This window comes from Entelurus aequoreus, linkage group LG02, assembly GCF_033978785.1.
Source record: "Entelurus aequoreus isolate RoL-2023_Sb linkage group LG02, RoL_Eaeq_v1.1, whole genome shotgun sequence".
NCBI lineage: Eukaryota > Metazoa > Chordata > Actinopteri > Syngnathiformes > Syngnathidae > Entelurus > Entelurus aequoreus.
Window position 1 is genome coordinate 9,490,604 of NC_084732.1, and position 11,980 is coordinate 9,502,583.

Sequence of the window (11,980 nt, forward strand, 5' to 3'; positions counted from 1 at the left end):
CTTTTAAATTTGGTAGAGTTTATCTTCAAAAATCAGGTGTCTCCTGTCTTGACAGCCCTCTAAGTAATATACTGCCCTCTTGTGGACGACACGTGTATTGCATGCGTGTGATCTGATAGGTCAGGCTTTTTAGGACAAAACTAATCACACTGATGAGAAAAACGTATGTATCACTTATGATACTTTAGGTGTTAAAGGGTTGATTACACTTTCGACACGTGTATTGCATGCGTGTGATCTGATAGGTCAGGCTTTGGAGGACAAAACTAATCACACTGACGATGAAGACTAAAACGTATGTATCACTTATGATACTTTAGGTGTTAAAGGGTTAATTACACTTTCGACACGTGTATTGCATGCGTGTGATCTGACAGGTCAGGCCTTTTAGGACAAAACTAATCACACTGATGATGTAGAAGACTAAAACGTATGTATCACCTATGATACTTCAGGTGTTAAAGGGTTAATTACACTTTTGACACATGTATTGCATGCGTGTGATCTGATAGGTCAGGCTTTTTAGGACAAAACTAATCACACTGATGATGTAGAAGACTAAAACGTATGTATCACTTATGATACTTTAGGTGTTAAAGGGTCAATTACACTTTCGACACGTTTATTGCATGCGTGTGATCGGAAGGTCAATCTTTTTAGGACAAAACTAATCACACTGATGATGTAGAAGACTAAAACATATGTTTCACTTATGATACTTTAGGTGTTAAAGGGTTAATTACACTTTCGACACGTGTATTGCATGCGTGTGATCTGATAGGTCAGGCTTTTTAGGACAAAACTAATCACACTGATGATGTAGAAGACTAAAACGTATGTATCACCTATGATACTTTATGTATCACCTATGATACTTTAGGTGTTAAAGGGTTATTACACTTTCGACACGTGTATTGCATGCGTGTGATCTGATAGGTCAGGCTTTTTAGGACAAAACTAATCAAACTGATGATGTAGAAGACTAAAACGTATGTATCACCTATAATACTTTAGGTGTTAAAGGGTTAATTACACTTTCGACACATGTATTGCATGCATGTGATCTGATAGGTCAGGCTTTTTAGGACAAAACCAATCACACTGATGATGGCTATATAAATAAACATTGATTGATTGATGATACTTTAGGTGTTAAAGGGTTAATTACACTTTCGACACGTGTATTGCATGCGTGTGATCTGATAGGTCAGGTTTTTTTAGGACAAAACTAATCACACTGATGATGTAGAAGACTAAAACGTATGTATCACTTATGATACTTTAGGTGTTAAAGGGTTATTACACTTTCGACACGTTTATTGCATGTGTGTGATCTGATAGGTCAAGCTTTTTAGGACAAAACTAATCACACTGATGATGTAGAAGACTAAAACGTATGTTTCACTTATGATACTTTAGGTGTTAAAGGGTTAATTACACTTTTGACACCGGTATTGCATGCGTGTGATCTGATAGGTCAGTTTTTTAGGACAAAACTAATTACACTGATGATGTAGAAGACTAAAACGTATGTTTCACCTTTGATATTTTATGTATCACCTATGATACTTTAGGTGTTAAAGGGTTATTACACTTTCGACACGTGTATTGCATGCGTGTGATCTGATAGGTCAGGCTTTTTAGGACAAATCTAATCACACTGATGATGTAGAAGACTAAAACGTATGTATCACCTATGATACTTTAGGTGTTAAAGGGTTAATTACACTTTCGACACGCTTATTGCATGTGTGTGATCTGATAGGTCAAGCTTTTTAGGACAAAACTAATCACACTGATGATGTAGAAGACTAAAACGTATGTTTCACTTATGATACTTTAGGTGTTAAAGGGTTCATTACACTTTCGACACCGGTATTGCATGCGTGTGATCTGATAGGTCAGTTTTTTAGGACAAAACTAATCACACTGATGATATAGAAGACTAAAACGTATGTTTCACTTATGATACTTTAGGTGTTAAAGGGTTAATTACACTTTCGACACCGGTATTGCATGCGTGTGATCTGATAGGTCAAGCTTTTTAGGACAAAACTAATCACACTGATGATGTAGAAGACTAAAACATATGTTTCACTTATGATACTTTAGGTGTTAAAGGGTTGATTACACTTTCGACACCGGTATTGCATGCGTGTGATCTGATAGGTCAGGCTTTTTAGGACAAAACTAATCACACTGATGTAGAAGACTAAAACGTATGTTTCACCTATGATACTTTATGTATCACCTATGATAGTTTAGGTGTTAAAGGGTTGATTACACTTTCGACACGTGTATTGCATGCGTGTGATCTGACAGGTCAGGCCTTTTAGGACAAAACTAATCACACTGATGATGTAGAAGACTAAAACGTATGTTTCACTTATGATACTTTAGGTGTTAAAGGGTTAATTACACTTTCGACACGTGTATTGCATGCGTGTGATCTGATAGGTCAGGCTTTTTAGGACAAAACAAATCACACTGACGATGTAGAAGACAAACGTATGTATCACTTATGATACTTTAGGTGTTAAAGGGTTAATTACACTTTCAACACGTTTATTGCATGTATGTGATCTGATAGGTCAGGCTTTTTAGGACAAAACTAATCACACTGATGATGTAGAAGACTAAAACGTATGCATCACTTGAAACGTGGACTCGTCAGACCACAGAACACTTTTCCACTTTGCATCAGTCCATCTTAGATGAGCTCGGGGCCCAGCGAAGCCGGCGGCGTTTCCGGGTGTTGTTGATAAATGGCTTTGGCTCGGCATATTAAAGAGTTTTATCTTGCACTTACAGATGCAGCGACCAACCGTAGTAACTGACAGTAGTTTTCTGAAGTGTTCCTCAGCCCATGTGGTGATATCCTTTATGTACCGATGTGGCTTTTTGATGCAGTTCCACCTGAGGGATCCTGAAGGTCCGTAATATCGTTTATGTGCAGTGATTTCTCCAGATTCTCGGAACCTTCTGATGATATTACGGAGCGTGGATGGTGAAATACCGAAATTCCTTGTTGAGAAATGTTGTCCTTAAACAATTTGCTCAGGCATTTGTCGACAAAGTGGTGACCCTCGCCCCGTCCTTGTTTGTGGAAGCTGCTTTTATACCCAATCATGGCACCCACCTGTTCCCAATTAGCCCGTTCACCTGTGGGATGTTCCAAATAAGTCTTTGATGAGCATTCCTCAACTTTCTCAGTCTTTTTTGCAACTTGTGCCAGCTTTTTTGAGACATGATGCAAGCATCAATGTCCAAATGAGCTAATATTTGCCAAAAAATAACAAAGTTGACCAGTTTGAGCAGCAAATATCTTGTTTTTGCATATTTCCAGCGTGGAATGAGGAGACTAACTGACTGCTTCAAACATTTATTCAACAATTTCAACACTTTGAGGCGCGTCTTCACGAGTCTGCTGTACAAGTGCAGGAACCAAAGCTCTTTATTTATTTGACATGCACACGGTCTCAGCACAGATGCAGGCCAGTTTGTATTTTACCTTTTTTTTTATTTATATATTTTTTTTAAATGTAGGCGTTTTTGTTTTTAAAAACCACACCACTTGGAATACAGGCGCCAAAGCAAGTGGTGGAGAAAGAAGCACACGATGAAGGTGTGGTGTCAGGGTCTAAAAACGTAAAGCGGGGGTGGGGGGGTGGGGGGGGTTTAAAGTAAAAACCTAGACAGATAATCAAGTTATAAAAAAATGACTCATGACTGGCGCCTTGTGGATGAAAAGGTTTAAATTATTGTATATTCTATGGAAAAACAAAAATGAAGAAAGGAGACATTCTTCTGTGCGGAGGATCCAGTGGCCCCCCCTAGAGGACATACTGTAGAAGTGGGGGGGGCACTGGATCAGTGCAGCCGCCTCTTTAAATACCTGATCAAGTCTCTAGATGTGATGCAAGCCCTCACGACGTCGCTCCGTGCCACGCCCTCCTTCACCCCCCCTACTGGTGGGCGCACTGGACCCCGGGGCCGTGGGGGCCGCCCTCCTCGTCGGAGCTGTCGTTGTAGGCTTCCCTGCGGCCGCCCGACGAGGAGCCCTGGCTGACGTCGTAGTCCTGCAGGTCCACCTCCTCCGTGTCGCCCGTGATGATGGGCGCCTCCGACCGTGATGGCAGCATGTCCTCCAGCTCCTGCACGCACACGCCGCCACCAACTTTAGGACTCGCTAATCACCCACGTCCTGTGTCGCTACCAACGTTTAGGACTCGCTAATCACCCACGTCCTGTGTCGCTACCAACGTTTAGGACTCGCTAATCACTCACGTCCTGTTTCGCTACCAACATTTAGGACTCGCTAATCACCCATGTCCTGTGTCGCTACCAATGTTTAGGACTCGCTAATCACTCACGTCCTGTTTCGCTACCAACGTTTAGGACTCACCAATCACCCAGGTCCTGTGTCGCTACCAACGTTTAGGACTCACTAATCACCCAGGTCCGGTGTCGCTACCAAAGTTTAGGACTAGTTAATCACCCATGTCCTGTGTCACTACCAACATTTAGGACTCACTAATCACCCAGGTCCGGTGTCGCTACCAAAGTTTAGGACTAGTTAATCACCCATGTCCTGTGTCACTACCAACATTTAGGACTCAATAATAACTTACGTCCTGTGTCACTACCAACGTTTAGGACTCAATAATAACTTACGTCCTGTGTCACTACCAACGTTTAGGACTCACTAATAACTTACGTCCTGTGTCACTACCAACGTTTAGGACTCACTAATAACTTACGTCCTGTGTCACTACCAACGTTTAGGACTCACTAATAACTTACGTCCTGTGTCACTACCAACGTTTAGGACTCAATAATAACTTACGTCCTGTGTCACTACCAACGTTTAGGACTCAATAATAACTTACGTCCTGTGTCACTACCAACGTTTAGGACTCACTAATAACTTACGTCCTGTGTCACTACCAACGTTTAGGACTCACTAATAACTTACGTCCTGTGTCACTACCAACATTTAGGACTCAATAATAACTTACGTCCTGTGTCACTACCAACGTTTAGGACTCACTAATAACTTACGTCCTGTGTCACTACCAACGTTTAGGACTCACTAATCACCCAGGTCCGGTGTCGCTACCAACGTTTAGGACTAGTTAATCACCCATGTCCTGTGTCACCACCAACGTTTAGGACTCACTAATAACTTACGTCCTGTGTCACTACCAACGTGTCCTGTGTCGCTACAAACGTTTAGGACTCGCTAATCACCCACGTCCTGTGTCGCTACCAACGTTTGGGACTAGCTAATCACTGACGTCCTGTGTCGCTACCAACGTTTGGGACTCGCTAATCACCCACGTCCTGTGTCGCTACCAACGTTTAAGACTCGCTAATCACCCACGTCCTGTGTCGCTACCAACGTTTGGGACTCGCTAATCACCCACGTCCTGTGTCGCTACCAACGTTTGGGACTCACTAATCACTGACGTCCTGTGTCGCTGCCAACGTTTGGGACTTGCTAATCACTGACGTCCTGTGTCGCTACCAACGTTTAGGACTCGCTGATCACTGACGTCCTGTGTCGCTACCAACGTTTAGGACTCACTAATCACTGACGTCCTGTGTCGCTACCAATGTTTAGGACTCGCTAATCCCCCACGTCCTGTGTTGCTACCACATAACCGGCGGGGAACGAACCTGCAACCCTCAGGTTTCTCCCCACTACGCCATACCGCCCCAATACATAGCGCTTTCCTACCTTTTTAAGGTACTCAAAGCGCTCTGACACTATTTCCACATTCACACACACACTGATGGCGGGAGCTGCCATGCAAGGCGCTAACCAGGACCCATCAGGAGCAAAGGTGAAGTGTCTTGCTCAAGGACACAACGGACGTGACTAGGATGGTAGAAGGTGGGGATTGGACCAGGAACCCTCAGGTTGCTGGCACAGCCACTCTTCCAACCGTACCCCCAGTGTTGCCAATCAACCTATCCCCAGGTGCATGTCTTTGGAAGTGGGAGGGGCCTATCCCCAGGTGCATGTCTTTGGAGCGCAGGATCGAACCCAGGACCTTCGTATAGTGAGGCAGACGCACCAAAGAACCACCATCACACGTTTAAAGGCATACTGAAATGAGATTTTCGTATTTAAACGGGGATAGCAGATCCATTCTGTGTCATACTTGATCATTTCACGATATTGCCATATTTTTGCTGAAAGGATTTAGTAGAGAACATCGACGATAAAGTTGGCAACTTTTGCTCGCTGATAAAAAAAAGCCTTGCCTGTAGCGGAAGTAGCGTGACGTCACAGGTTGTGGAGCTCCTCACATCTGCACATTGTTTACAATCATGGCCACCAGCAGCGAGAGCGATTCGGACTGAGAAGGCGACGATTTCCCCGTTAATTTGAGCGAGGATGAAAGATTCGTGGATGAGGAAAGTGAGAGTGAAGGATTAGAGGGCAGTGGAAGCGATTCAGATAGGGAAGATGCTGTGAGAGGCGGGTGGGACCTGATATTCAAAACAGTAAATAAACACAAGACATATATATACTCTATTAGCCACAACACAACCAGGCTTATATTTAATATGCCGCGTAACAAACACCTCCCCCCTCCCGTCCATATAACCCGCCAATACAAATCAAACACCCGCACAACACACTCAATCCCACAGCCCAAAGTACCGTTCACCTCCGCAAAGTCCATACAGCACATATATTTCCCCAAAGTTACGTACGTGACATGCACATAGCGGCACGCACGTACGGGCAAGCCATCAAATGTCTGGAAGCCGCAGCTGCGTACTCACGGTAGCGTGTATCCAGCCTGGTAAGAGTCTCTGTTGTCCCATCTCCACAAGCATGCGTATCCAACTCAAAGTCCTCCCGGTAAGAGTCTATGTTGTCCCAGTTCTCCACAGGCCAATGGTAAAGCTTGACTGTCATCGTTCGGGAATGTAAACAATGAAACACCGGCTACGACGTAGCCGCTACGTGTTTGTGTTGCTGCAGCCGGCCGCTAATACACCGCTTCCCACCTACAACTTTCTTTTTTGCTATTTCCATTGTTTATGAAACAAATTGCAAAAGATTCACCAACACAGATGTCTAGAATACTGTGGAATTTTGCGATGAAAACAGAGCTTTTTGTATTGGGATACAATGTGTCCCAATACTTCCGCTTCAACCCTTGACGTCACGCGCAAACGTCATCATACCTAGACGTTTTCATCAGACTGCGTGGTCGCTAGTAGTGGCTTTCAGTAGGCCTTTAAAGGCCTACTGAAAGCCACTACTACCGGACCACGCAGTCTGATAGTTTATATATCAATGATGAAATCTTAACATTATAACACATGCCAATACGGCTGGGTTAACTTATAAAGTGACATTTTAAATTTGCCGCTAAACTTCCGGTTCGAAACGCCTCTGAGGATGACGTATGCGCGTGACGTAGCCCGGGGAACACGGGTATGCCTTCCACATTGAAGCCAATACAAAAAAGCTCTGTTTTCATTTCACAATTCCACAGTATTCTGGACATCTGTGTTCGTGAATCTGTTGCAATCATGTTCATTGCATTATGGAGAAGGAAGCTGAGCAAGCAAAGAAGAAAGTTGTCGGTGCGAAATGGACGTATTTTTCGAACGTAATTCCCGAAAGATGCAGTCAAGATGGAAGAACTCGGATAACAGAGACTCTAACCAGGAGGACTTTTGACTTCGATACACAGACGCCTGTAGAGAACTGGGACAACAAAGACTCTTACCAGGATTACTTTGATTTGGATGACAAAGACGCAGACGTGCTACTGTGAGTATGCAGCTTTGGCTTCTAAACATTTGATCGCTTGACCGTATGTGCGCAACTTTTTTTTTGCGTTTGTACGTAACTTTTTTAAAATATATAAGCTTTATGAACCTTGGGTTAGGTGAACGGTCTTTTGGGCTGAGTGATTGTGTGTGTTGATCAGGTGTTTGAATTGTATTGGCGTGTTCTATGGAGCTAGGAGCTAGCAGAGGAGCTAGGAGCTAGCATAACAAACACGCAGGTGTTTTTATGCAGGATTAATTTGTGTCATATTAAATATAAGCCTGGTTGTGTTGTGGCTAATAGAGTATATATATGTCTTGTGTTTATTTACTGTTGTAGTCATTCCCAGCTGAATATCAGGTCACCCCCGCCTCTCACAGCATCTTCCCTATCTGAATAGCTTCCACTCCCCACTAGTCCTTCACTTGCACTTTACTCATCCACAAATCTTTCATCCTCGCTCAAATTAATGGGGAAATTGTCGCTTTCTCGGTCCGAATCTCTCTCACTTCATGCGGCCATCATTGTAAACAATAGGGAACTTTGCGTATATGTTCAACTGACTACGTCACGCTACTTCCGGTAGGGGCAAGCCTTTTTTTTATCATATACCAAAAGTTGCAATCTTTATCGTCGTTGTTCTATACTAAATCCTTTCAGCAAAAATATGGCAATATCGCGAAATGATCAAGTATGACACATAGAATAGATCTGCTATCCCCGTTTAAATAAAAAAATTCATTTCAGTAGGCCTTTAACCGTGTGGTTACAGGTCCAAAGTTTGGTAGTATTGTTGATCTTCTGTCTATCCTTCCAGTCAGGGGCTTATTTCGTCTGTTTCTATATGCAGTTAAGCACGATGCTATCACGTTAGCTCCGTAGCTAAAGTGTTTCGCCGATGTATTGTCGTGGAGGTAAAAGTCACTGTGAATGTCCATTTCGCGTTCTCGACTCTCATTTTCAAGAGGATATAGTATCCCAGGTGGTTTAAAATCCGTGATCTACAATAGAAAAAGGAGAAAGTGTGGAATCCAATGAGCCAGCTTGTACCTAAGTTACGGTCAGAGCGAAAAAAGATACATCCTGCACTGCACTCTAGTCCTTCTCACTCACGTACCGCATCCACGAATCTTTCATCCTGGCTCAAATTAATGGGGTAATCGTCGCTTTCTCGGTCCGAATCGCTCTCGCTGCTGGTGTAAACAATGTGCAAATGTGAGGAGCCCTTCAACGTGTGACGTCACGCTACTTCCGGTACAGGCAAGGCTTTTTTTTATCAGCGACCAAAACTTTATCGTCGATGTTCTCTACTAAATCCTTTCAGCAAAAAATATGGCAATATCGCCAAATGATCAAGTATGACACATAGAATGGATCTCCTGTCCCCGTTTAAATAAGAAAATGTCATTTCAGTAGGCCTTTAAAGACAACAAGGAAGTATTTTACATTTAGAAAATAATCCTGATATGACTCCTTTAATGCGCCTTATAATCCAGTACCCTTTTGTATGAAACTAGACCTGACTAGACCCGCTCATCGGCAGTGCGCCTTACAATCCGTTGCGCCATATGGTCCGGAAAATACGGTAAGTAATGGAAGTATTTTTCTTTAAATGGATTAATAATGGTTACACATAAGAATGGAAGATAGTTTTGTTTTGACACCCCGACTAGTTCCCTACACATTTATTGTCTATTTCATGTGGTGTTGCGTACATTGTGCTGCCACACCCTGCTTCATTCACATACAGAGAACTATGAAGAGGATGAAAAGTCTGTCCTACCGTCAGTTTCTCTGGACTGATCCAGTTGTTGCTGGGGAACTGCACGTCGAACTTCACGTACAAGTCTCCCTTCTCAAAGGGGTTCCGGTACTGAGGCATGCCCTCCCCTCGCACCACCCTCACCGAGTCTGCACGGGGGGGGGAGAAAGGAACGGTCGGCACTTTCCCGAGACGAGACGGGGGTGGGGGGCGGAGTTACCTGGCTCGATGACCTTCCCGGCGGGGTACTTGACCACGATCTGTCTGCCGTCTAGATGCTTCAGCATGAACTGGAAGCCGCACAGCGCCTCCACCAGGCCGATCTTGTGGTTCATGAACAGGTCGTTGCCTTCTCGCCTGAACGTCTGGACCGGGGAGAAAAATGGAAAGCGTCTCAGGGAGGAAATACACATGACAACCTTGTAAAAAAAAGCAGGCTTCGCTACACACGTTAAAAACACAGCTGCCGCCCATGTTGCTTTTCTTGGTGCCTGGGCCGATATTCGGTAAGTCAATTAACCGGATGAAAAATCCAAATGAAGTGGATAATCTGCGTATGTAAGCGAATGAAAGACCCACTTTTATTCTTTGGCTTTTAACACAACGTGAGTTGTGTGGTCTTCTGTCCTCTGTTGTCCTGTGTTTTTTTTAATAAATTTTGATGTCTATTTTACTGTTTTAATTGGTTTTACCCTTTAAAATCGTTTTTAATCATATTTATTTTTTTTATATTGTTTTCTATTAATTTATTCTTTGTTTTTATTCAGTCATCGGTGTAAATAATATTGTTTTTAATATTGTTTTTAATCATGGCTGTGCAGCACTTTGGAAACATTCTTGTTGTGTAAATGTGCTATATAAATAAAGTGGATTGGATTGGATTGACGAAAAGAGCAGAGTGTGTTGTTGCCGGTGCTGTAGCCGTGGCTAACAAGCGAGCTCGGTGACTGACTAACGACGCCATGTCTATGGTTTGGGATTATTTTAACGTGTCTCTGACGGATAAAAAACTGGCAATTTGCAATGACTGCAAAAATTTGGTTATTTTTTTTAAACTTAAATCCACATAAAAAACACAAGATACACTTACAATTAGTGCACCAACCCAAAAAACCTCCCTCCCCCATTTACACTAATTCACACAAAAGGGTTGTTTCTTTCTGTTATTAATATTCTGGTTCCTACATTATATATCAATATATATCAATACAGTCTGCAAGGGATACAGTCCGTAAGCACACATGATTGTGCGTGCTGCTGGTCCACTAATAATACTAATCTTTAACAGTTAATTTTACTCATTTTCATTCATTACTAGTTTCTATGTAACTGTTTTTATATTGTTGTACTTTCTTTTTTATTCAAGAAAATGTTTTTAATTTATCTTATTTTACTAATTTTTAAAAAAAGTACCTTATCTTCACCATACCTGGTTGTCCAAATTAGGCATAATAATGTGTTAATTCCACAAATGCATATATCGGTATCGGTTGATATCGGTATCGGTAATTAAAGAGTTGGACAATATCGGAATATCAGATATCGGCAAAAAGCCATTATCGGACATCCCTAGTTTTTACCATTTTCCAAAAAATTCTCGCTTTTCTCGAAATTCCCAAATGTTTTGGAAATTCCCATTCCAATCAATGGGACATCCTTCAAAGTAGGGCTGGGTGATATATGGAATATACTGGATATATGGCGGGTTTGTCTCTGTGCGATACAGAAAATGACTATATGGTGATATTGGAGTATACGTTCTCACACAGTTGCGGGCATTACACTACAGGCTCTTCTCACAGAGACGTAAAACAAGCGCACCTTCTTACATACGTCACATGCTGTCGCGCGTGCAACGTCATACGCCCTCGCCGAGCAGAGAGGTAACGTTAGCTGTGATGCTAGCTGAGCCGAGGCGAGCGGTGATACGAGAGAAAGAAGGTGCGAATCTGGTAACAAATGAAGGAAGAATTAATTCCCAAGAAAAACAGCACGGGGTCCATCGTCTGGCGGTGGTTTGGCTTCAAGCGGGAAGATGTTGAACAGACAACCGTAACAACATTTATTATTTATATATTGTTTCTAACAGATAAACACAGACATGTATTATTTATATATTATTTACAGATAAACACAGACATGTATTATTTATATATTGTTATTTACAGATAAACTGACATTTATTTTTCATATATTATTTACAGATAAACACTGACATTTATTATTTATATATTATTTACAGATAACACTGACATTTATTATTTATAGATAAACACTGACATTTATTATTCATATATTATTTACAGATAACACTGACATTTATTATTTATAAATTATTTACAGATAAACGCTGACATATATTCTTTATATATTATTTACAGATAAACGCTAACATGTATTCTTTATATATTGTTATT

At 42.0% G+C, this 11,980-nt stretch overlaps 1 protein-coding gene across 1 annotated transcript; it reads right to left on the reverse strand.

The window, feature by feature from the left end:
- Positions 1 to 3,366: 3,366 nt before the first annotated feature.
- LOC133665371 (dnaJ homolog subfamily A member 2-like) lies at positions 3,367 to 9,976 on the reverse strand. Its single transcript, XM_062070662.1, has 3 exons — positions 9,784 to 9,976; positions 9,585 to 9,712; positions 3,367 to 4,154 (listed from the first exon to the last, which is right to left on the reverse strand). Exons 1-3 carry the CDS (start codon positions 9,974 to 9,976, stop codon positions 3,966 to 3,968), a joined length of 510 nt encoding a protein of 169 aa, XP_061926646.1. The 3' UTR covers positions 3,367 to 3,965.
- Between the last annotated feature and the right edge of the window lie 2,004 nt (positions 9,977 to 11,980).

Coding starts and splice junctions, on each gene's coding strand:
- LOC133665371 (XM_062070662.1), bottom strand. CDS start 9,976: ATGTGTATTTCCTCCCTGAGACGCTTTCCATTTTTCTCCCCGGTCCAG. Junction 9,713..9,783: donor CGGGAAGGTCATCGAGCCAG/GTAACTCCGCCC, acceptor CCCCCCGTGCAG/ACTCGGTGAGGGTGGTGCGA. Junction 4,155..9,584: donor TCAGTCCAGAGAAACTGACG/GTAGGACAGACT, acceptor GTGTGCGTGCAG/GAGCTGGAGGACATGCTGCC.